Source organism: Coloeus monedula (assembly GCF_965178545.1).
Source record: "Coloeus monedula genome assembly, chromosome: 40".
NCBI lineage: Eukaryota > Metazoa > Chordata > Aves > Passeriformes > Corvidae > Coloeus > Coloeus monedula.
The window spans coordinates 1,690,853-1,715,720 of record NC_138820.1 but is presented as its reverse complement, the minus strand read 5'-3'; the positions used below and the strand labels follow the sequence as shown (position 1 = coordinate 1,715,720).

At 67.7% G+C, this 24,868-nt stretch overlaps 3 protein-coding genes across 3 annotated transcripts; 2 read left to right on the top strand and 1 right to left on the bottom strand.

The window, feature by feature from the left end:
* Positions 1-1,171: 1,171 nt before the first annotated feature.
* EPO (erythropoietin) lies at positions 1,172-3,621 on the top strand (the record flags this gene model as incomplete). The annotated part of the gene is made up of 5 exons (XM_082300480.1): positions 1,172-1,267; positions 1,914-2,050; positions 2,362-2,448; positions 2,953-3,117; positions 3,496-3,621. The coding sequence occupies exons 1-5, from the start codon at positions 1,255-1,257 to the stop codon at positions 3,619-3,621; spliced, it is 528 nt and encodes a 175-aa protein (XP_082156606.1). The 5' UTR covers positions 1,172-1,254.
* A 1,375-nt stretch (positions 3,622-4,996) lies between these two features.
* Positions 4,997-11,190, top strand: TFR2 (transferrin receptor 2; the record flags this gene model as incomplete). The annotated part of the gene is made up of 18 exons (XM_082300591.1): positions 4,997-5,029; positions 5,134-5,350; positions 6,005-6,194; positions 6,385-6,519; positions 6,660-6,765; positions 6,836-6,958; positions 7,080-7,196; positions 7,712-7,848; positions 8,024-8,202; positions 8,618-8,737; positions 9,045-9,127; positions 9,211-9,274; positions 9,375-9,442; positions 9,541-9,617; positions 9,709-9,793; positions 9,867-10,079; positions 10,353-10,493; positions 10,705-11,190. 18 exons carry the CDS (start codon positions 4,997-4,999, stop codon positions 11,188-11,190), a joined length of 2,574 nt encoding a protein of 857 aa, XP_082156717.1.
* A 315-nt stretch (positions 11,191-11,505) lies between these two features.
* EPHB4 (EPH receptor B4) lies at positions 11,506-23,634 on the bottom strand. Its single transcript, XM_082300587.1, has 17 exons — positions 22,812-23,634; positions 22,025-22,095; positions 21,378-21,614; positions 20,024-21,272; positions 19,290-19,445; positions 18,547-18,888; positions 18,060-18,190; positions 17,314-17,479; positions 16,583-16,682; positions 16,076-16,137; positions 15,682-15,795; positions 15,083-15,330; positions 13,658-13,876; positions 13,226-13,375; positions 12,558-12,751; positions 12,151-12,336; positions 11,506-12,010 (listed from the first exon to the last, which is right to left on the bottom strand). Exons 1-17 carry the CDS (start codon positions 22,861-22,863, stop codon positions 11,908-11,910), a joined length of 3,780 nt encoding a protein of 1,259 aa, XP_082156713.1. The 5' UTR covers positions 22,864-23,634; the 3' UTR covers positions 11,506-11,907.
* Positions 23,635-24,868: the final 1,234 nt, after the last annotated feature.

Here is a 24,868-nt window from a genome sequence, read left to right as displayed (position 1 = left end):
GCCGTCCCCCCGCCCCCGCGTGCCCTTTGGCCCCGCTGGCGCCGGACCCGCGGCCAGGCTGTGCGGAGCCGCACGTACGGCCTGGCAGGGGGCCCGCGTCACCTCCCGGGTCCCCCGTGTCACCTCCCGTGTCACCTGGGTCCCCCGGCTCCTCTCCCGAGTCCCCCGTATCCGCCGCGTCCCCTCCCCTCGGCGTGTCCCCCCTCCCGGCCGCGGGGGTCCCCGGGGCCGCCCCCGGGGCCGCGGTGGCGCTGGGGACGGGGACAGTGACGGCGACAGTGACGCTGCCCCATTGTTCGGCCGCTTCCGCCGGCCCGAGGGATCCCGGGATCCCCCGGCCTGGCGCGTCCCCTTGTCACCGCGCGTGTGTCACCGCGCGCGTGTCACCGCGGTCCCACGGCCCCGCGGGGGTGTCCCCGTGTCCCTGCGCCATCCCAGCGGCCGTGTCCCCTCACCCGCAGCCACGTGTCCCCGTGTCTGTGTCCCCATCCCTGTCACCCCATCCCGATGTCACCGTCCCCGTCGTGCGTCTCCACGCCCACTTTGTCATCCCCGTGTGCCCCCGTCCCCGTGTCCCCTCCTCTGTCGCCATCCCGAGGTCCCCGTGTCCCCCCGCCCCCGTCCCCATCCCGCACCTCCGGGCCCAGGACACTGTCCCCGTGTCGCCCCCATCCTGCTTTCCCGTGTCCCACGTCCCCAGCTCTGTCCCCCCATCCCTGTCCCCGTGTCTCCCCAACTCCGGGTCACCCTGTCCCCACTTCTGTCCCCCCACCCTCATCCCCGATTCCTCGTCTCCGTGCCCAGGTCCCCGTCCCGCTGTCCTCCCGTGTCCCCCCCCCCCCCGTTCCCCCGTGTCCCCCTGTTCCCACACCTCCATGCCCAGGTCCCCATCTCCATGTCACCCCCGTGTCCCCCCCCGTGTCCCCCCGATGTCCCCCATTCCCACCCCTCCATGCCCAGCTCTCCATCCCCGTGTCCCCCCCGCCGTGTCCCCCCCGCCTGGCCGGCGCCGTGGCCGGGGCCGGGGGTGGCCCGTGGCCAGGGGCCGACGTGCGGCGGCCGGCGCGGCCTTTTCCTCGACGGTCTGGGGGGGGGCGAGGGGGGAGCGGATGGAAACCCCCCCCCCCCAAGGGCCCTTCCGGCCCCGCGGCCCCTCGGATCAAACATTAACCGGGGCCGGGGCCGGGGGACGCGGGACGGGGACGGCCACAGCCCCGGGGCCACCAGGGACCCCCGTGCCATGAGCAGCCGGCGATGGGGGCGGCGGGTGAGAGGGGGGGGTCCCAGGGGGGCCGCGCAGGGTTGGGGGGGGGGCTCGGACATCGCGGGGAGGGGGGTGGGAGTGCCCCAGGTGTGCGGGCGGGATCCAGGTGTGCGGGGGCAGGGTGGGGACACCCACGTGTGCGGCGGAACCGGGCGAGGGGGGCCACAGGCACCCGGGTGGGGACCCGCGAGTCGCCGGGGGCTTGGGGGTCTCGGGGGGGCGTGGAGGACCCGCGTGGCCGGGAGGGGTCGGAGGTCCAGGGGTCCCCACGTGTGTCCGGCGCGCTCAGGTGTCTGGCGGGGACACAGGTGGGGGGCGCTCCCAGCAGGGTGGGGGGTCCTGGGGACACCGCGTGGGTGGGGGGTCCCAGGTGTCCGAGAGGATCCCGGTCACTCGGGGGTCCCTGAGGTCACCAGGTGGGCGGGGAGTCCCCGACGTCCCTGGGGACGTTCTTGGGGGCGGGAGGGGAGGCACTCGGGGGGGGGGGGGGGAGGCACCCAGGTATCCCGGGGGTCCCCGGTCTGGGGGATGCCGGCGGATCGGGGGGTCCCGAGCCTCCCCATCCCCGCGGGGAGGGGGCTCCCCAGTTGTCCCCAGTTGTCCCAGTGTCCCCAGCGGGTCCCTGACCCCCCCCATGCCCTCCCCCCAGGGCTGTGCGCGCTGCTGCTGCTGCTGTTGGGGGTCCCGGGGCGCCCCCAGCCCCCCCCCGAGGGTCCCCCCTCGCTCTGCGACCCCCGAGTGATCGAACGCTTCATCCTGGAGGCGCGCGACGCCGAGCGGGGGGCGGTGAGGGGACACGGGGACAGCGGGGGGGACTCGGGGACGGCGGGGGGGCCGTGATGAGGGGGGATCGGGACCCCCGGGGGGGCTTGGGCACACAGGGACATCGTGGGAGGGACACCCTGGGGATGTTGGACTGGTTGGAGACAAGGGTGGGGGCACGGGGACCCCCGGAGGGGTTGGGGACACCGCAGTGGCTCCTTGAGTGGGGGTTGGGGACACCATGGAGGGGTTGGGGACACCGGGGGGGCCCCAGGGAGGGCTCAGGGACCCCCGCGGGGTCGTGGCGGGGGTGTCACCGCGTGTGTCCCCCCCAGGCTGGGTGTGGCCCCCACTGTGACCTCCCCGAGCCCGTGGCCGTCCCCGACCCCGGCGTCAACTTTAACCTCTGGCGGAGCCTGGACGTGAGTGGGAATGGGGGGAAATCCCGGGAAATTGGGAAAAATGGGGGGAGAGCCAGGGAAATGGGCAAAAATGGGGGGGCGGAGAATGGGACAGAATTGTGTGAAATTGGGAAGAAATGGGGGGAAATGAGGGAAAATGGGGAATATTCGGGAAAACCAGGGAGAAATGCACAAAATCAGGGAGAAACGGGGAGAAACGGGGTGAAATCCAGGGAAATGGGGAAAAATGGGGGGAGGAAACAGGGCAGAGTTGGGTGAAATGAGGAGAAACTGGGAGGAACGGGGGGGGCGGGGGGGTGGAAATAGGAAAAAACGTAGAGAGAAACGAAGAATTGGGCAAAATGGGGAGGAACCGGGAGAAATGGGCTGAAACTGGGGGAAGTGGGGAGAAATGGGGAGGGATGGAGGGGGAAAAATCGGGAAAAAAATGGGGGAAAAAACCAGGGAAAAGCCGGGGAGAAGGGGGTGTCCCCCGCTGTCCCCTGACCCCCGCCGTGTCGCCAGGCGGGGTCCCGCGCGCAGGAGGTGGCCGGTGGCCAGGCGGCCCTGGCGGCCGCGGTGCTGCGGGCGCGGGAGCTGCTCCGGGACCCCCGGGTGCGCCCGAGCCTCGACCGCGCCTACGGGGCCGCGCGGAGCCTGGCGCGGCTGCTGCGGGGGCTGCCCGCGCCGGTACGGGCGGGTTTGGGGGGTTTTGGGGGGTTTTTTGGGGGGTTTTGGGGGGTTTTTGGGGGGTTTGGGGGGGGGTTGTGGTCTTGCGCGGCTGCTGCGGGGGCTGCCCGCGCCGGTACGGGCGGGTTTGGGGGTTTTTTGGGGGGGTTTGGGGGTTTTTTGGGGGGGTTCGGGGGGCTCTGCGACAATCATGGGGCGGCCTGGGGGGCTCAGGGGGTTCTGGGGGGTTTTGGGGGGCTCCTGGTGGGCCCTGCCCTGCTCTGGTCTGGGTTTGGGGGTTTTGGGGGAATTTTGGGAGGTCCGGTGGGATTTTGGGGATTTTTGGGGGGTCCGGGGAGGGGGCGCTGGCAGGCCCCTGACCCCTCCCCTCCCCCCCAGGCCCCGCCCCCCCCTTCGCCCCCCGCCCCGGTGCGGGTCCGGACCCTCCCCCGGCTCCTGGGGGTCCTGAGCCGCTTCCTGCGGGGGAAGGTCCGGCTCTTCCTGGCCGACGCCTGCCCGAGGTGACCGGGCCGTCTATCACTGCCGGAGACAGCTGTCAGTCACCGCCAACAGCTGTCAATCATCGCGTAAAGCGGCGACTCACAGTCGGCAACTGTCAATCACCGACAGCTGTCAATCAACAAAGAGAGCTGCTGGTCATCAGCAGCTGTCAGTCATCATCAACAGCTGCCAATCATCACAGACAGCCCTCGATCATCGGGACTGACAGCTGTCAATCATCACAAGCACTGTCAATCATCAGCATCAGTAGCCGTCGCTCGACAGCACCCCCTCCCCTCCCCCCGGCACGTTGGACGTGCCGGCAGGTGATTGACAGCTGTCAATCATCCTCCTCCCGCCTGAGCGCCCTGGGCTGCCCAGGCCTTGCGGGTGATTGATTGACAGCTGTCACTCAGGGGAGACAGCGCCCCTGAACCCCCCCATGTAACTTAATGCAAACACGAGAATATTTATGAGAGCTGCGCCCGGGACCCCAAAATGCTCCGGGACCCCGAAATGCTCCGGGACCCCCAAACCCCCCGGGGACCCCCAAATCCCCCGGGGACCCCCAAATCCCCCGGCACCCCAAACTCTGTGACCTCCAAACTCCGAGACTCCCAAGCTCTGCGGCTCCCAAATTCCGGGACCCCCCCCCCCAACACCCGCGGGCCCTCTGAAACCCTGGACCCCCCCAAAACTCCCCGGTCAGTGTCCAGCTCGGCCAATGGGCGCCAGGACCTGGCGGTGCCGCTCTCGGCCACGCCCCCGGCCACGCCCTCATCAAACACTGCCTGGACACGCCCATTCCCTACAAGTCACGCCCCTTTCCCTACAAGCCACGCCCCTTTCCCGCCCAGGCCACGCCCCTTTCCCACCCAGGCCACGCCCAGGCCACGCCGCTTTTTCGCACCTGTGGGGGCGGGGCCACAGCGGGTCCGGCGGCCGCGGGTGAGCGGGAACGGGGGGGGGGCCGGGATTTTGGGGAGTTTTGGGGGGAATTCATGGGTTTTGGGGAATGAGAGGGGGTTTGAGAGGTTTGGGAGTCATCACGAGGGGGTCTGGGGGGGTTTTGGGGTTGGAGGCGGGACAGGGATGGGGTTGGGCAGGGGCGAAGCTCGGCCAGGGCCAAAGTCCGTCCTTTTGGGGGGGGGTGGGACTGGGACCCCTGGGGACCCTCAGGACCCACCCCAAAGACCCCAAAACGCTCTGGGGACCCCCTCGAGCCCTCCCGGACCCACTGGGACACCTCGAGACCCCCCTTGAGGCCCCCAAATCGCTCTGACCCTCTCAGACCCTCCTGAAAACCCCCCCGGGACTCTCCTGAGACCCCCCGTGCCCCCGGGCCCTTCCCCACCCCCCCAGGACCCCCGGGATCCGCTGGGACTCCCCCCGACCCCCGATGGAGACCCTCAGGCGCTGCTTCCGTGCACGGGTAAAGCCCCCATCCCAAAATCGGGCGGTCCGGGACCCCCCCAAAGGGACCCCAACTCCGGGGACCCCGCAAAGCCCCCCCGGGCCCCCTGACCGCGGGCGCAGCCCCCCGGGGGGGGTCCCGTGTCCTATTCCCGGCACAGGGACCCCCGGGGGGAGAACGAGGAGGAGGAGGAGGAGGAGGAGGAGGAGGAGGCGGAGCCAACGGTGCAGCTGCCCCGCCCCCGGCCCCGCCCCCGGCGCAAGCCACGCCCCCAGCCACGCCTCTGGCTCCACCCCTTGGCGACTCTGGCCCTGGGTTCGGCCACCGCCTTCCTGCTGGGTATGGACCACCGAGTGACCCCCAGTGACCACCCAGTGACCGCACAGTGACTCCCATTTACCACGCAGTGATCCCGAGTGACCCCCAGTGACCCTCAGAGACGCCCAGTGACCCCCAGTGAGCCCCCCACTGACTCCCAGTGACCCCCAGTGACCCCCAGTGATCCCTGAGGGACCCCCAGTGACCCTCAGAGACGCCCAGTGACCCCCAGTGAGCCCCCCACTGACTCCCAGTGACCCCCAGTGATCCCCGAGTGACCCCCAGTGACCCTCAGAGACGCCCAGTGACCCCCAGTGAGCCCCCCACTGACTCCCAGTGACCCCCAGTGATCCCCGAGTGACCCCCAGTGACCCTCAGAGACGTCCAGTGACCCCCAGTGACCCCCCACTGACTCCCAGTGACCCCCAGTGAGCCCCAGTGATCCCTGAGTGACCACCTAGTGATCCCCAGAGACGTCCAGTGACCCCCCACTGACCCACCACTGACTCCTAGTGACCCCCAGTGAGCCCTCCCAGTGTCCCCCCGTGTCCCCAGGTGACCCCCCAAGTGACCCCCCCTTAGAGGACCCTCCGAGTGACCCCCAGTGACCCCGTGACCGCTCATTGCCCCAGCCCCGCCCCCTGTGACCCCACCCCTCTGTGACCCCGCCCCCAGGGCTGTTGGTGGCTGGGATTGGCCACGCCCCGTGTGGGGGCGGGGCTGCAGGGGCGGGGCCTCTGGCAGGAGGCTCCACCCCCGATGGTGTTTGGGGCGGGGCCAGCGCAGAGGCTCCGCCCCCCCGGCCCCGCCTGCGGGAGCTGCTGCGGCGCCACCTGGTGGAGGAGCGGGTGGAGGCCTGGGTACGGTGAGTGACCGCTGACCATTACTGACCACTGGCCGTTACTGACCACTGACCGCCCTGTCACCACCTGAGTCCTCCTTGGGTGCTGTGAGTGACCACTGACCACTGACCGTATGCGACCCCCTGTGACCCTTTGTGACCCCCGCTGGGACCGTTGACCCCTGCCCGCTGACCGCCGTGCCCCTGTCCGCAGGGAGGTCAGCGCGGGGCCGCACGGGGCGGGTTCGGGGCGTGGCCGGGCTTTGGCCCAGTCGGTGCTGAGCGCCCTGGCGGAGGCGGGGCTGACCCAGGCCTGGAGCCGTCCGCAGCCCCTCCCCCTCCCGATAAGGTAATGGGGGGGGGGGGTCTGGGGGTCATTCGGGCGGCCTGGGGGGGTCACGGGGGGTTCAGGGGCTCAAAAGTCCCTGGGGTCATTCGGGGTGGTCAGAGCTCATTGGGTGACCCTGACCCTGTGACCTTTGACCCCAGGGGCGAGGTGACCCTGCGCTGGGTGGGGCCGGAGGGGGAGGAGCTCGAGCGGCTCCCCCTTGACCCCGACGCTTTCTGCGCCTGGAGCGCCCCCGGCAACGCCACGGTGAGCGCTGACCCCTGACCCCTGACCCCCGACCGCTGACCACTGATGACCACTGACCGCTGACCCGCAGGGGGGGCTGGTTTACGGCCACTATGGCCGCCCCCAGGACCTGGCCCAGCTGCGGGCCCGGGGGGTCTCAGCCAAGGGTCACCTGATGCTGCTGCGGCTGGGGAGGGGCAGCCCTGCCCAGAAGGTGAGACCCTCAGACTGGGGGGGCTGTGAGGGGGAGACCCCAACCCTAAAGTTGAGCCCCCAAATTTGGCGGCGGAGGAGCGGATTTGGGTTCCCGATGTCCCCAGTGTCCCCCCCCGCAGGTGGCGGCCGCAGCGGGGGCAGGGGCCGTGGGGGTCCTGCTGTACCCGGACCCCCAGGACACGGCCGGACCGGGGGGGGGTCCTGGGCTGGGGGGGGACACGGCTGTGACCGTCCACGTGAGTAGGGGAGGCTGGGGGAACATGGGGGGGGGGGGTCTGGGGTGGACATTGGGAGATCTCGGGGTGGTCTGGGGGGTCGGGGGTGGACATCGGGGATTCCGAGGGGCTGGGGGGACATTGGGGGGGACATTGGGTTCCTGGGGGGTCCTGAGGGGGACACTGGGGGAAAATATCGGGAATTCCAGAGGGCTGGGAGGACACTGGGGGGTCCTGAGGGGGACACTGGGGGAAAATATCGGGAATTCCAGAGGGCTGGGAGGACACTGGGGGGCCTGGGGGAGCCTAGGGGGATTTGGGGAGGATTTGGGGGGATTCCAGGGCGCTGGGGGTCAGTTTTGGGGGTGGGAGAGGTCTCTGAGGGTCTTGGGGTCAGATCTGGGGGTTCCGGGGGAATTTGGGGGGAGCTGGGCGGGGGTTGGGGGCTCGGGGGAGCCTGGGGGTGATTGGAGGGTCCGGGGGGGTCTGGAGGGGGGTAATTTGGGGAGGGGTCGGGGTCTGACGTGTTCCCACAGGTGCAGGAGGGGCCGGGGGACCCCTTCAGCCGGGGGTTCCCCTCCTTCAGCGGCCGCGTTCCCCCCGGGACCCCCCCGGGGTCGCCCCTGATCCCCGTCCACCCCGTGAGCGCCGGCACGGCCGCGCGGCTGCTGCGGTACGGGAGACTCCTCCTCAGATCTGGGACCCGCAAATCTGGGACCCCTCCCCAAAATCTGGGACCCCCTCGAACCTGAAACCTCCCCCAGATCCCCCCCCGACCCATCTCCCCCATCATTTCAGCGTTTTGGGGTTCCCAACCCCCCCAGCCCATCTCCCCCTCCCCATTTCAGGGTCCTGGGGGGTCCCCGAGCACCCCCGCACTGGATCCCACCCGGGCGGGGCCTGGGGGGGTCCCTGCGGTTCCTGCCCGGCCCGGGGGAGCGGCGGCTGCAGCTGAGCGTGGGCGGGGGGACGCAGCCCGGGACCCTCACCAGCGTCTTCGGGGCCCTGCGGGGGCGGCTCGAGCCCGGTGAGGGGCGGGGCCGAACGGGGCGTGGTCACCTGGGTGTGGTCATTTGGGATGTGGCCAAACTGGGTGTGGTCATTTGGGATGTGGCATAACCGGGTGTGGTCATTTGGGTGTGGTCATTTGGGGTGTGGCCAATGCAGGGTCATTGTGGGGCGTGGTCAGAGCGGTCACAACAGGGGCGTGGTCATGGGGAGGGGCGGGGCCAGAGGAGGGCGAGGCAATGGCGATAATGGAGGTGGGTGGGCGTGGCTGAACTGGGTGTGGTCATTTGGGGTGTGGTCATTTGGGGTGTGGTTAAACGGGGTGTGGTCCGTGGGGGTGTGGTGGGGAAAGAAATGGGCGGGGCCAAAGGGTGGGACGTGTGCTTGGGTGTGGCCAGAGGGGGCGTGGCCTCCCTGATGCAGGCCCCGCCCAGACTGTTACGTCATCGTGGGGGCGCGCCGCGATTCGCTGGGGCCGGGGGCGGCGGCCTCGGGCGTGGGCACCGCCCTCCTGCTGGAGCTCGCCCGGTTCTTCGCCGCCATTGGCCGAGAGGGTGAGGGGGCGTGGCTGGGGCAGGGCCGGGGCGGGGCTGGGGGTCCCCAGTTTGGGTAGGGGGGCTGAAATTGGGGAATTTGGGGTCCTGGGGGGTTATGGGGGATCCCAAATTGAGGAGGGGACTCCGAGGGGGTCCCCAGGGTGGGGGAGGGAGAATCAATGGGGAGGGGGCCCAAATCTGGGGGTCATGGGGGGGGAGGGGATTTCCCTGCGTTTCCTGGGTGTCCCCCACTTTTGGTGGGGGTCTCCCTCACCTCCGAGTGATCCCCGGACCCCTCTGGGACCCCCCCGGACCCCTCCCCCAGGGTTCCAGCTCCGCCGGACACTGCTCTTCGTCAGCTGGGATGGCGGCGAGTTCGGACATTTGGGGGCAACTGAGTGGCTCGAGGTGACCGCGACTCCCTCCGATGACCCCGTGGTGGCCTCAGTGGCCTCAGTGACCCCCCTAATGACCCCTCCGGCCCCCCCCAGGGCTACCCCGACCTCTTCCACACCAAAGTCGCCGCCTACATCAGCCTGGACCAGGCAGTGCTGGGTGCGCCCCTCCCCCTCCCACAGCCTGCATTTTGGGGGGGGGTGTCTCCGCCCCTCCCCCACTCTGCTGACCCCACTGACCTCTCCCCTCCCCCACCCAGGGGCCGAGCGGTTCGTGGTCAGGACCAGCCCCACCCTGGTCAATCTCATCGAGAGCGCCCTGGAGCAGGTGGGGGAGGGGCGGGGGCAGAGGTGGGGGAAGAGCGGGCTGTGGGGGAGGGGCCGCCCCCCCAATCACCCCGGACACCCCCCACACCCCAAAAAAAGGTGGAGAGCCCAAACGAGGCCGGGAAAAGCCTCCTGGAGCAGCTGACGCGGCCGGGCCGGGTCTGGGAGAGCGACGTGTGAGTGAGGACACCGCGGACACCGCGGACACCCGTGTCACACCCCCCGTGTCCCTCTGTCCCACCCCTGTCCCCCCCCATGTCCCCGCAGGGTCCGCCCCTTGTCCCCTGACTGCGGCGCTTTTCCCTTCACGGCCGCCGCGGGGGTCCCGGCGCTGGAGCTCGGCTTCGATGAGGTGGGACCCCCGAGTGTCCCCGAGTGTCCCCGAGTGTCCCTGTGCCACCCCTGTGTCCCCCTGTCCCCCGCAGGCCGTGCCCGGTGGCTCCCGTGCGGCGCTGGGGACCCGCGAGGACACCCTGGGGCGCCTGGGGGGGCGGCTGCGGGGGCGGCTGCCCGCGGTGGCCCGGGCAGTGGCCGCGGTGGCCGCCCAGCTCCTGCTGCGCCTGGGTCACGACCCCCGGCTGCCCCTGGACCCTGGTGCGCTCGGGGATGAGCTGGTCCGGCAGCTGGCCCCGCTCCAGGTCAGACCAGTACAGACCAGTATGGCACTGGGAGGGCACTGGGAGGACGCTGGGGGACACTGGAGGACGTGGGGTGGCACTGGGGGTTCACTGCTGTCCCAGCTGCTGCCTCTCTGGGTCAGACCAGTATGAACCAGTCCATCCCAGTCCATCCCAGTACAACCCAGTATAACCCAGTCCAGTCCATCCCAGTACAACGCAGTATAACCCAATACAAACCACTATAACCCAGTATAACCAGTCCGTCCCAGTACAACGATTCCGCCCCGGCAGGCGCGGGGCCTGTCCCTGCAGTGCCTGTCCTCGGCCAGGGGGGGCGTGGTGCGCGCGGCGGCCTCGCTCCGTCGCGACATGTCGGGATCCGACAGCTCCAACGAGCGCCTCAACCGCGGCTTCAACGCGCGGCTCATGGCCGTGAGTGTCCCCTCTGTCACCTGTGCCACCCCTCTGTCCCCTCCGTGTCACTTCCCTCTCCCTGTGTCCTCTCCCTGACCGTGTCCCCTCCTGTCCCCCCATCCCTGATGCCCCCATTGTCCCCATGTCCCTCCCTGTCCCGCTGACCGTGTCCCCTCCCTGTCCCCATCCCCTCCTGTCCCCCTGACCATGTCCCCTCCTGTCCCCCCAGGCCGAGGCGTCGCTGCTGTCCCCGTTCGTGTCCCCGCTGGTCACCCCGTTCCGCCATGTCCTGCTGGGCCGGGGGGGTCACACGCTGCCCGCGCTGGTGGCCGAGCTGGGGACAGCGGGGACACGCAGGGACAGCGCCCGCCTGCGCCTGGCACTGCTGGCCTGGACCCTGCGCGGCACGGCCGGAGCGCTGGCCGGGGACAGCTGGGACTGCGGCGACCTCGGGGACAGGGGCGGCCTCGGGGACAACGGGGACTGCGGGGACATGGGGGGGAGTGGGGACATCGGGGACCACGGGGGCGTTGGGGACTTCGGGGACAGGGAGGGCTTTGGGGACAGCTGGGGTGGCCTTGGGGACAGCAGGGACCGGGAGGACGCGTGGGATTATGGGGACACCTGGGAGCGGGGTGGCCCTTGGGACAGCAAAGGGGACCTTGGGGACAGCGGGAGCCATGGGGACACTCGGGATCGGGGCGGCCCTTGGTGACACTCGGGACTGTGGGGAGAAAGGGGACGCTTGGGGCCGATGGGGACACCGGGGAGCTCGGTGGTGGCCTTGGGGACACCTTGGGGACAGCGGGGGGCACGGCCCCACCCCCCCATTTGCATTGGCTGCGTTTATTGGCTGGGGACAAAAAGGTTCAATAAAAGCACCGGAGGCCCCACCCAGTGGTGGCCACGCCCACCCGACCACGCCCACTCTGGCACCACCCACTCGTGATTGGACCACGCCCATTGGTGACCACGCCCTCGCAGGCTCCGCCCCCTGGAACGCCCCCATCCAGGCCCCGCCCATCGGGTCATTGGCAGGCGGCGCCATATTGGAATGGCAGCCATGTTGGAATGGTGGCCATATTGTCCTGGTGGCCATCTTGGAATGACAGCCATGTTGGAATGACAGCCATGTTGGAATGGCAGCCATATTGGAATGACAGCCATGTTGGAATGGCAGCCATATTGTCCTGGCAGCCATAATGGAACAGTGCCCATCTTGGAGCGGCAGCCATATTGTCCTGACAGCCATATTGTCCTGGTGGCCATCTTGGAATGTCAGCCATGTTGGAATGGCAGCCATATTGTCCTGGCGGCCATATTGTCCTGGTGGCCATATTTTCCCAGCAGCCATCTTCCTCCCCCAGCCAGCTGAGTCCCTTAGCGCCGGTCCCTGGCAGCCATCTTGCCATGGGCAGGGCCGGGGGCGGTGTCAGCACTGGGGGTCCCCTTTGGGGGTGCTCCGCAGGCTCTGGGCGCCCTCCAGGATCATCTGCTGGTGCCCGGCCAGCGTCACCCCCATGCGCAGCAGGTCCCTGGGGGGACACACGGGGGTCACCGTGGGGTCCCTGCGCCCCCCCACGGTCCCCCAAAAGCCTCCCCACCCCCTCCCTCGCTGCGGCTCCAGCCCTGCCCCCACCACCCCCCACCCTCTGTGCCCCCTGGCCCCCCGTACTCGCTGCGCAGCCGCGGCAGCAGCTCCAGCCCGGTGACGCCCGCGCTGCGGAACGGCTCCTCGTACCCGCCCAGCCCCAGGCCCCGCAGCCACTCCCCCACCGAGGGCCCGGGGGGGGCCGCGGGGACGGGCCCGGGGGAAGTGGGCCCGGGGGGGCCGCGCTGCTCCAGGCAGGCTGGGGAGGAGCTGCGGGGACAGAGGGGGGTCAGAGCCACATCTTGGGGACACCCTTCCCCAAACTCCGGTGTCCTGGCACCCCCCCCACGAACTCAGGTGCTCCGTGTCAGCCCCACCCACCCCACAACCCCAATCCCAAAAAAGTCCTGGTACCCTGAGACCCTCCCAGGGGACCCCAGCATCCAGCGCCCCCCAGGTGTGTCCTCCCCGCCCCCCCGCTCCCAGCTCACCCGTGGGGGTCCGCGGGGGCCACGCGGAGGCTCTCGGGGCGCCGGATGAGGCGGTCGAGGGCGCGGACGATGTGGGGGAAGGTGGGGCGGGCGCTGCGCTCGCGCTGCCAGCAGTCCAGCATCAGGCGGTGCAGGGGCGGGGGACAGCGGGGCGGGGGCGGCAGCCGGTAGTCCTGCTCGATGGCATTGATCACCTGGGGACAGGTGAGGGGGGACAGTGACAATTGTCCTGCTCGATGGCATTGATCACCTGGGGACAGGTGAGGGGGGACAGTGACAATTGTCCTGCTCGATGGCATTGATCACCTGGGGACAGGTGAGGGGGGACAGTGACAATTGTCCTGCTCGATGGCATTGATCACCTGGGGACAGGTGAGGGGGGACAGTGACAATTGTCCTGCTCGATGGCATTGATCACCTGGGGACAGGTGAGGAGGGTTTGGGGGAATTTGGGGATTTTGGGAAGGTCTGGGGGACCCAGATTTTGGGGTCACTCCTGTGCTGGTTGGACACGTCCCCGAATGGCAGCACCTCGTCGTGTCCCAGCTTTTGGGGGAGATTTGGGAGAACTTAGGGATTTTGGGAGGAGTTGGATGCATTTGGGGATTTTGGGGAAATTTGGGGATTTTGGGGAGGGCCGGGGGATCCCGGATTTCGGGGTGACTCACGTCCTGGTTGGACATGTCCCAGTAGGGCCGCTCCCCGAAGCTCAGCACCTCCCACATGACGATCCCGTAGCTCCAGGCGTCGCTGGCCGAGGTGAAGGTGCGGAACGCGATGGCCTCGGGGGCCGTCCAGCGGATCGGGATCTTCCCGCCCTGGCTCGGGGGGACGGGGGGGGGTCAGGGGGACCCCAAAACCCCCCAGGAAACCCCAAACTCCCCTGGGAAACCCCAAACCCCCCTGGTGGCCTCAAATGTCCAGGGGGGCAGGTGACACGAAACCATGAGACCCCAAAAACCACCTAAATCCACCCAACCCCCCCCTAAAACCACCCACACCTCCCCAAATTCACCAGGGACAGGTGGGACACCAGTGAGGCCCCAAAACCCACCCAAATCCCCCCAAACCCTGGTCCCAAGGGGGTCCCGGGATCTCACCAGGGAGCTGGTGTAGGTGGGGTCGCTGTCCCTGTCCCCATCCAGCGCCCGGGACAGGCCGAAGTCGGACACTTTGCAGACCAGGTGAGCGTCCACCAGGATGTTCCGGGCAGCCAAATCCCGGTGGACAAAGCCGGCCTCGGCCAGGTAGCGCATCCCAGCCGCGATCCCGCGCAGCATGGCCACCAGCTGGAGCGGGGACAGCGTCCCCTCCCGGCCCTGGGGACAAGGGGACACCGTGGGGACACTGTGGGGACACGGCAGGGACACAGCGCGGACACCACAGACCGTGGCCGTGAGCTGGAGCAGGGACAGGGTCCCCTGGGGGGGACAGGGACAGCACATGTCCACAATGTCCCCAATGTCCCCAAATGTCCCCAATGTCCCCAATATCCCCAATATCCCCAATGTCCCCAGTGCCCCCAGTGCCCCCAGTGTCCCCAAATGTCCCCAATGTCCCCAATATCCCCAATGTCCCCAGTGCCCCCAGTGCCCCCAGTGTCCCCAAATGTCCCCAAATGTCCCCAATGTCCCCGATGTCCCCGATGTCCCCAGTGCCCCCAGTGCCCCCAGTGTCCCCAGTGTCCCCAAATGTCCCCAAATGTCCACAATGTCCCCAAATGTCCCCAATGTCCCCAATGTCCCCAGTGTCCCCAATGTCCCCAGTGTCCCCAAATGTCCCCAATGTCCCCAGTGTCCCCAATGTCCCCGATGTCCCCAAATGTCCCCAAATGTCCCCAAATGTCCCCAATGTCCCTGATGTCCCCAATGTCCCCAACATCCCTGATGTCCCCAGTGCCCCCAGTGCCCCCAGTGTCCCCAAATGTCCCCAAATGTCCCCAATGTCCCCAATGTCCCCAGTGTCCCCAGTGCCCCCAGTGTCCCCAAATGTCCCCAATGTCCCCAGTGTCCCCAATGTCCCCGATGTCCCCAAATGTCCCCAATGTCCCCAGTGCCCCAAATGTCCCCAAAGTCCCCAAATGTCCCCAAATGTCCCCAAATGTCCCCAATGTCCCCAGTGCCCCAAATGTCCCCAAAGTCCCCAAATGTCCCCAAATGTCCCCGATGTCCCAAATATCCCAAATGTCCCCAATGTCCCCAGTGTCCCCAATGTCCCCGATGTCCCCAAATGTCCCTGATGTCCCCAATGTCCCCAACATCCCTGATGTCCCCAGTGCCCCCAGTGCCCCCAGTGTCCCCAAATGTCCCCAAATGTCCCCAATGTCCCCAATGTCCCCAGTGCCCCCAGTGTCCCCAATGTCCCCAATGTCCCTGATGTCCCCAGTGTCCCCAGTGCCCCCAGTGCCCCCAGTGTCCCCAAATGTCCCCAAATGTCCCCAATGTCCCCGATGTCCCCAGTGCCCCCAGTGTTCCCAGTGTCCCCAATGTCCCCAATGTCCCCAATGTCCCCAGCGCTGTCCCCACCCTGAGGAAGGCGTCCAGGGCGCCGTGCAGCAGGAACTCGGTGACGATCATGGCCGGAGGCCCCGCGCTGACCACTCCGCGCAGCCGGACCACGTTGGGGTGGCGGAACTGCCCCATGCGGGCGGCCTCGCGCAGGAACTCCCGGCGCTGCCGCTCGCCCGCGCCCCCCTTGAGGGTCTTCACGGCCACCTCGGCCTCGGGCTGGCCCGGCAGGGACAGGCGGCCGCGCCACACCTCGCCGAATTCGCCTGGGGGACCCCGAAATCCCGATAATTCCACCCAAAAACCACCCAGACACCAAATAAACCCACCCAAACCCCCCTAAAGACTCCTAAAACCTCCCTAACACCACCCACACCTCCCTGAAGTCTCCTGCGGGACCCCAAAGTCCTGATAAATCCACTCAAAAACCACCCAGGAAAGGTGAGATACTCATGAGACTCCTAAATCCCATAAAAACCACCCCAAAACCTCCCCAAATTCACTGAAATCCACCCAAAACGCCACCCAAATTCAGCTGGGACAGGTGGGACACCTGCAAGACCCCAAAATCCCCCGAAATCGCCCCCGAACAGCTCCCGGGGTGCCCCGGGTGCCACCTGCGCCGATGACCTCCTCGATGGTGACGCAGGTGACGTCGATCTCCTGCGCGAAGTCCCTCAGGGCCACCTCGGGGTCCTCGTAGGTCAGGGGGTCGATGTAGAGCTTCCCACCTGGCGGGGGACAGCGGGGTCAGCCGGGGTCACCCAGGGTCACCCGGGGTCACCTGGGTCATTTGGGGTCAGCTGAGTGGCCCGGGGTCACCTGAGGTCACCTGGAGTCACCCTGGGTCATTTGGGGTCATCTGGGGCCACTTGGGATCACCCGGGGTCACCCTGGGGTCACTTGGGGTCATCTGGGGTCACCTGGAGTCACCCGCTGCCACCCCCCACCCCCGTGGAGACACCGGGGGACTTTTGGGGACATCTGGGGACATTTTGGGGTCCCGCTTACCGAGCCCCCCAGGGGTGGGGGCGGGGCTGCGTCGCCGCTTCTCTGCCCGGAGCCGCCACCGCCTGCGGGGACAGGGGGGGACACGGGCATGGGGACCCCCCCAGGGACCCCAAATCCACCCCAGAGATCCCCAAGTCCACCCCAAACCCCTCCAGCCCCCCCAGGAGACCCCCAAACCCCCCAAATTCCCCCCAACGCCCCCAAATCCACCCCCAAACCCTCCCCAAGCCACTCAAGAGACCCCAAAACCCCGCAACCCCCCCCTAAATCCCCCCCAAATCCCCCCAGGAGACCCCAAAACCCCCAAATCCCCCCAGAGTCACCCTGGGATTCCCCCAAACCCCTCCGAACCCCCTCAAATTCCCCCAAAACCCTTCCTGGGACCCCTCAAATGCCCCCCAAGCCCCCCCGAGAGACCCCCTGGACCCATTTGGGACCCCCAGGACCCCCCCCCAATTCTCCCTAAACCCCTCAGGACCCCCCCGAGCCCCCCCAGACCCCCCTCACCTGAGGCCGGCCAGGGCCCCCCCCAGCAGGGCCAGCACCAGGAGCCCCCCCAGGGCAGCGGCTCCGGCCACGACGCCCCCGGGACCCCCCCGGGACCCCTCTGCGGGAAAAGGGGGGGTCAGGGGGGGCTCGGGGTCGTTTTGGGGGGATTTGGGGTATTTTTTGGGGTGTTCTGGGGTATTTTTGGGGGGGGTTGGGGGCATCAAAGGGTTCGGGGGGGGTCTCGGGAATTAAGGGGTCTTGGGGAGTTTTAGGGGCGGGTTTGCGGGTTTTTTGGGGGGGTTGGGATATTTTGGGGTGTTTTGGGGGTATTTTTGGGTTTTTTTCGGGTGGTTTTGAGGTATTTTTGGGGTATTCTGAGGTGTTTTGGGGCCTCGCTGCTGCCGGGGGCACTCATGATGGTCTCGGGGGGATTTGGGGTGGTATGGGGTTTTTGGGGTATTTTGGGGCTGTTTTGGGGTATTTTTGGGGTGTTTTGGGGTTGTTTTGGGGTCTCACCACTGCCCGGGGCGCTCACGGTGGTCTCAGGGGGATTTGGGGTATTTTGGGGTGGGTTTAGGGTATTCGGGGGGGTATTTTGGGGTGTTTTGAGGGTGTTTTGGCGTCTCACGGCTGCCTGGGGAGCTCACGGTGGTCTCAGGGAGATTTGGGGAATTTTGGGGTAGGTTTAGGGTATTTGGGGGGGATTTTGGGGTATTTTGGGGTGTTTTGGGGGTGTTTTGGGGTCTCACCACTGCCCGGGGCGCTCACGGTGGTCTCGGGCCCGAAGTCGCCGTAGCCGCCCTCGGAGCGGGCGCGGACCCTGACCCCATAGAGGCCCCCCCGGCGCAGCCCCCCCAGCTCCGCCCGCGGCCGCGGCACCTTCAGGAACTGGGGGGGTCCCTCCCCGCCCCCCAACTGCGGGGGTCAGGAACCCCCTGAAAACCCCAAATCCCCCCCCGAAAACAACCCCAAAAAACTCCAAACCCCCACCAAAAAAAAAACCTAAAAACCCCAAATCCCCCCCCCTCAAAACAACCCCAAAAAACTCCAAACCCCCGCCAAAAAAAACCCTAAAAACCCCAAATCCCCCCCCCAAAACAACCCCAAAAAACTCCAAACCCCCACCAAAAAAAACCCCTAAAAACCCCAAATCCCCCCCCCCAAAACAACCCCAAAAAACTCCAAACCCCCACCAAAAAAAACCCCTAAAAACCCCAAATCCCCCCCCCAAAACAACCCCAAAAAACTCCAAACCCCACCCCAAAACACCCTAAAACCCCAAATCCCACCCCAAAAAAACCCCAAAAACCCAGATCCCCCCCCCAAAAAAACCCTAAAAACCCCAAATCCCACCCCAAAAAACCCCCAGGAATCCTCAAATTCCCCCAAACTCTCCCCCGACCCCTCAGAACCTCCCGAAATCCCCCCACGACCCCAAAATGCCCCCAAATTCCCCCCAGACCACCCGAAATCGCCCCCCAAGCCCCCTCCCCACCTTCTCGTAGTACTTGACCTCGTAGTCCAGCACGGGGGGGCCGGGGGGCCCCGGGGGGGGGCTGGGCCAGGCCAGAGTGACCCCCCCAGGACCCCCCCCGACCCGGACCACGTCGGACACGGGGGGCGGCACTGGGGGGGGGGGGGTGGGGTTATTTTGGGGGTTTTTGGGGGGTTTTGGGAGGATTTAGGGCTCTTCCCGGGTGGGTTTTGGGGTTTATTGGGGGGGTTTAGGGGTCCCTGGGGGAGTTTGGGGGGGGGTCCCGGGAGGTTTGGGGGGATTTTGGGGGGTTCCAGGGCAGGTTTTTGGGGTGTTCCCGGAGGATTTGGGGATTCCTAGGGGGGGGCTGGAGATTTTTTGGGATTCCCAAGCAGTTTTTGGGGGTGTCTCAGGGTTTTTGGAGCTCCCAGGTGGGGTTTTTGTGGGGGTTCCTGAGCAGGTTTTTGGGATGTTTTTGGGGTGGTTTTGGGTTTTTTTGGGGTCTCACCGTCGGCCCCGGCCGTGACGTTGATCTCGGCCGCGGGGGGCTCGGGGGGGCCCGGGGGGGTGACCCCGCTGCGGGCGCTGACCCTGAAGCTGTAGGTGACCCTCGGCCGCAGCCCGGCCACGCTGACCGCGGGGGTCCGCAGCCCCTGGGGGGGGGGCGCCCAGGCCAGGGGCCCGCAGGGCCCGCACGAGGGGGGGGTCCCGCGGGGGGGGGGGCACGCCCGGCACCCCACGTGGTACCGCAGGTCCGGCCGGTCCCCCCCGGCCCGCGGGGGGCTCCAGGACAGCCGGACAGCTGACCCGTTCACGTGGGCGACCAGGGCACGGGGGGCCGAGGGGGGGGCTAGGGGGGGAGAAAAGGGGGGGAGGTCAGGGGCGAATCGTCCGTGGGACCCCCCCAAATTTCCCCCGTGACCCCCCCAAATTCTCCCCTGGGACCCCCCCCCAAATTCTCCCCTCGGACCCCCAGAAACCCAGCCAGGATACCCCAAATGCCCCCTCCGGTGCTCCCCAAATCCCCCCCTCAAATCCTCACCAAGATCCCCCCTCAAATTCCCCCCCTCAGGACCCCCCAAATCCTCCCAGAACCCCTCAGGTTCCCCCCGAAAATGCCCCTATAAGACCCCCGCCCCAATTCCCCCCAGGACTCCCCCAAAACGCCCCCAGAAACCTCCCCAAAACCCCCCAAAATTCCCCCAAATCCCGGCCAAGAACCCCCCAAATCCCCCCAGATCCCCCCAGCACCGGAGCAGCGATCCGGGGGTCCCTCTCCGGGGGCTCGGAAGAATCCGGGGCGGCAGGGACAGGAGGGGGCTCCGGGGGAGGGGGCTTCGCTCTGGGGGGGGCAGGGCTGGCACCGACCCCCCCCCGGCTCCGCCTTGAACGTCTCGGGGGGACAGGCTGGGGACAGAGTGGGGGGGACACACGGAGGGGTCACCGGGAACACCCCAGGACCCCCAAACACCCCCAAAACACCCCACAACACCCCAAAACACCCTCGAACACCCCAAAACCACCCCAAGAACCCCTCAAACACTGCAAACACCCCAAAACCACCCCTCTAAACACCCCAAGCCAGCCCCAAAACCCCTCAAACACCCCAAATCACCCCAAACCTCACACCGATACCCCCCGCCCTCGCTGGGCTCCGTCCCCGCCCTGCACACGCAGCCCAGGCTGGGGGTTCAGCCCAGCGTCCGTCCTCCAGCACCCCAAAGACCCTAAAACCCCCTCAAACACCCCCAAAACGCCTCAAAAACCTCTCAAACACCCCCAAAGCACCCCTCAAACATGTCCCAAACACCCCAAAACACCTCAAAACCCCCTCAAACACCCCAAAAAAGGCACCTCAGCCCCAGGTCGCGGCCTAGTGCCCGTCCCACACCCCAAACACCCCAAAACCACCCCAAAAAAATACCCTAAACACCCCAAAACCACCCCAAAAATCCCTCAGACGCCCCAAGCGCCCCTCAACTCACGCCGACACCCCGCGCCCTCGCTGGGCTCCATCCCCGCCCCGCAGACGCAGCCCAGCGCGGGGGGCTCGGCCCAGCGCCCGTCCTCCCGGCAGTACATCAGCGGCACCCCCTCCGCGGCCGGCACCGCTCCGGCCACGCAGGCCCCGGCCACGGGGGCCACCAGCTCGGCGGGGACGGTGGCCGGGAAGCGGGCGAGGCGCGCGGTGGCCGCGGGGCAGCGGCGGAAGAAGAGGCGCACGGACAGCAGCGCCATGCAGGCGCCCAGGTCCTGGAAGGCCACGTAGAAGCCGGCGCGGCTCAGCGGGCCCAGCCGCAGGACCTTGCGGTTGACCCGGCCCTGAGGCCCCCCCGGGCCGCCCCCGGGCCGCGCCAGGTGCTCGGCCGCCACCGTGTCCACCTTGACGTAGGGGTTCTCCATCCAGGGCGGCGACGTGGCCGTGGCGGTGTCGGCGTCCGACTCGTGGTAGAAGACCCCGAAGGTCTCCTTGCAGGGCCGGGCGGGCCCGGGGGGGCTGCGGGGCCGGCGGGGGGGGCGCAGGGCGGGAGGGGGCGCGGAGGGGGAGCTGGGGTGGTTGCCATGGAGATCGAGGGGTTTGGGGTCGTTGCCATGAAGATCAGGGTCCGTGGGGTCGTTGCCATGGAGACTGAGGTCATCGGGGTCATTGTCATGGAGATAGTGGTCCTCAGGGTCATCGCCATGGAGATCGAGGTCATCAGGGTGGTTGCCATGGAGATCAGGGTCCGTGGGGTCGTTGCCATGGAGATCGAGGTCATCAGGGTGGTTGCCATGAAGATCACGGTCCGTGGGGTCGTTGCCATGGAGATCGAGGTCATCAGGGTGGTTGCCATGGAGATCAGGGTCCGTGGGGTCGTTGCCATGGAGACTGAGGTCATCGGGGTCGTTGCTAAGGGGACTGTGGTCGTTGGGGTGGTTGCCATGGAGATCAATGTCTTTGGGGTTGTTGCCATGGAGATTCTGGTCTTTGGGGTCGTTGCTTTGGAGACGGAGGGCATCAGGGTGGTTGCCATGGAGATGAAGGCTGTGGACGCCGTTGCCACGGAGACCGAGGTGGTTGTCAGGATCGTTGCCATGGAGATTGAGGGGTTTGGGGTCGTTGCCGTGGAGACCGCCGTTGTCAAGGGCATCGCTGTTGCCAGGGGCGGGTCCGGGGGCGTGTCCAGGTGTGTCCCCAGGCGTGTCCCCAGGTGTGTCATTGTCCCCAGGTGTCCCCCGTGTCCTGCCCAGGCTGTCCCCGTCCCGTGTCCCCCGTGTCCCCCGTGTCCCCCGTGTCCTGCCCAGGCTGTCCCCGTCCCGTGTCCCCCGTGTCCCCCGTGTCCCCCGTGTCCCCCGTGTCCTGCCCAGGCTGTCACACGCCATCACGGTGAAGCGGATCTCGGCCAGCACCGTGGTGGCCGCGCCGCGGGGGACCCAGCGGGACCGGAGCCAGCTGTTCTGGGGGGGAGGGTCCCGGCCGGGCTGGGGGGGGTCCCGCCCGTTCGGGGGGGCCCCGAGCCGGCCCCGCCCCGAGCAAACCTCGAAGGTGCGAACGGCCCCGCCCAGCTCCGCGTCCAGCGCGCTCAGCTCCTCCCACTGCGGGGACATTGGGGACAGGGGGACAGGGGGGACAGAGGGACATTGGGGACAGGGGGGACAGCGGGGGGACAGCGGGGGACACAGAACAGCGACATCAGGGGGACAGCGGGGACAGGAACAGGGGGGACACGGGGGACATGGGGGGACACGGGGGGCACGGGATGGGGGGACGTGGGGGGGACACAGTGACCAGAGGGACGGGGGGGACACGGGGGACACGGGAGGTGAGCGCGGTGGTGACCTCCTGTCCCTCCCCCGTGTCCCCCCGTGTCCCTCCTGTCCCTCCTGTCCCTCCCCCGTGTCCCCCCGTGTCCCTCCTGTCCCTCCTGTCCCTCCTGTCCCTCCCCCGTGTCCCCCCGTGTCCCCCCGTGTCCCCCCCGTGTCCCCCCGTGTCCCCCGTGGCGCACCTGCCCCTCCCCCTGCGGGTGGACAGTCCAGTGCAGGTCACTCGTCTCCAGCCGCGTGTCCAGCAGCGTCTCTGGCGGGGGACAGGGGGGGGGTCAAACACCCGGGACCCCCCGGGACCCCAAATTCCCTCCCCAGTGACCCCAAACCCATCCCAGGGGGACTCAGGTGTCTGTGCCCCCCCATTCCAGGGGGCTTTGAACCCCCCAAAGGGTCCCGAGGGTCCCTGAAGTCCCCAAATCCCGGAATTCCTGGAACTTCCCCAATCCCGGGGGTCCCGGGGTCCCATTCCCCCATCCCGGAGGTCCCAGGGGTCCCGGTGTCCCTGTGCCCCATCCCGGGGGTCCCGGGGGTCCCATTCCCCCATCCCGGGGGTCCCGGGGTCCCATTCCCCAATCCCGGGGGTCCCGAGGGTCCCTGAAGTCCCCAAATCCCGGAATTCCCGGAACTTCCCCCATCCCGGTGGTCCCGGAGGTCCCGTGGTCCCTGTGCCCCATCCCGGGGGTCCCATTCCCCCATCCCGGGGGTCCCGGGGTCCCATTCCCCCATCCCGGGGGTCCCGGGGGTCCCGGGGGTCCCATTCCCCCATCCCGGGGGTCCCGGGGGTCCCATTCCCCCATCCCGGGGGTCCCAGGGGTCCCGGGGGTCCCATTCCCCCATCCCGGGGGTCCCGGGGGTCCCATTCCCCCATCCCGGGGGTCCCAGGGGTCCCGGGGGTCCCATTCCCCCATCCCGGGGATCCCAGGGGTCCCGGGGGTCCCATTCCCCCATCCCGGGGGTGTCACTCACCCTCCTCCGCCAGCCCCAGGGGGACCCAGAGCCAGAACAGCCACAGCCCCATGGCCGGGGGGCCCCGAAATCCGGGGGGGTCCCAAAAACTCTCAGGAGATCCCAAAAATCCAGGGGGGGAGGTTTCCAAAAATCCAGAGAGGTTCAGAAATCCTGGGGAGATCCCAAAAACCCGTGAGGGTCTCAGGAATGCGGGGGGATCCCAAAAATCCAGAGGGTCGAAAAAACTCCGAGGGGATCCCCAAGAGATTCGTGAGGGTCCCAAAAACTCCCGGAGGGTCCCAAAATCTTCTGGGGGATCCCAAAAATCCAGAGGGTCCAAAAAACTCCCGGAGGGTCCCAAAATCTCCTGGGGGATCCCCAAAAAATTCAGGAGGGTCCCAAAAACACCCGGAGGGTCCCAAAATCTCCTGGGGGATCCCCCAAAAAATTCAGGAGGGTCCCAAAAACTCGCGGAGGGTCCCAAAATCTCTTTGGGGGGGACCCCAGAAACTCCCGGAGGGTCCCAAAAATCCTTTGAGGTTCCCAAAACCTCCCAGGAATTCAGGAGGGTCCCAAAAACTCTTGGGGGGACCCCAGAAACTCCCGGAGGGTCCCAAAAAATCCGCGGAGACCCAAAAAATCTGGGAGGGTCTCGGGAATTCGGGGGGGATCCCAAAAATCCAGAGGGTCCCGAAAGCTCCCGGAGGGGTCCCAGGGATTTGGGATTCCCAGATTTCGGCGTTTCCCGGGGTCCGGGGGGTCCCGGCCGTTTTTGGGGCGCTTCGGGCGCGTTCGGGGTCGGTGGCGGCCGCCCCTCCCCCACGGGGGTCGCGGGGGTCGCGGGGGGGGCCCCGCCCCTCCCCCCCCACAGGAAAGGCGCCTTTGTTCCCGCACTTCCAGGGAGGGGCCGCAGGATGCGGGGGGGACTGGGAGGGACTGGGAGGCACTGGGAGAGACTGGGGGGGCTAAAGGGGGCACTGGGAGGGACTGGGGGACCTAAAGGGGGCACTGGGAGGGACTGGGGGGGCTAAAGGGGGCACTGGGAGGCACTGGGGGACCTAAAGGGGGCACTGGGAGGGACTGGGGGGGCTAAAGGGGGCACTGGGAGGCACTGGGAGAGACTGGGGGGGGGACTGGGGGGGGATAAAATGGAACCGGGGAAAACTGGGAGCCACTGGGAGGAGCGCGAGGGTGGAATTACTGGAATAACGGAGGGCCAGGGACCAGTACAGACCAGTACAGACCAGTAGAGGCCCATATGGGCCTGCGCAGACCAGTATGGGACCAGTAAAACACCAGCACAAGCCAGTACAGGCCTGTACAGACCAGTAAAGGACCAGTACAAACCAGTACCAGGATCTCGCCAGTCCCTACAAATATCCCAGATACCTGGGGGCACTGGAAGCGCTGGGGTGAAACTGGGAGGTTACTGGGGGCACTGGGAGGGCACTGGGGGGGCACTGGAAGCACTGGGGTGAAACTGGGAGGTTACTGGGGGCACTGGGAGGGCACTGGGAGGGCATTGGAAGCACTGGGGTGATACTGGGAGGTTACTGGGGGCACTGGGGGGGCACTGGGAGGGCACTGGAAGCACTGGGCTGATACTGGGCAGTTACTGGAGGCACTGGGAGGGCACTGGGAGGGCACTGGAAGCACTGGGCTGATACTGGGCAGTTACTGGAGGCACTGGGAGGGCACTGGGAGGGCACTGGAAGCACTGGGGTGATACTGGGCAGTTACTGGAGGCACTGGGAGGGCACTGGGAGGGCACTGGGGGGGCACTGGAAGCACTGGGGTGATACTGGGAGCACTGGGAGGGCACTGGGAGGGCACTGGGAGGGCCCTGGGAGGGCACTGGAAGCACTGGGCTGATACTGGGAGCACTGGGAGGGCACTGGGGGGGCCCTGGGGGGGCACTGGGGGGGCCCTGGGAGGGCACTGGAAGCACTGGGCTGATACTGGGAGCACTGGGAGGGCACTGGGAGGGCACTGGGAGGGCACTGGAAGCACTGGGCTGATACTGGGAGCACTGGGAGGGCACTGGGGGGGCCCTGGGGGGGCCCTGGGAGGGCACT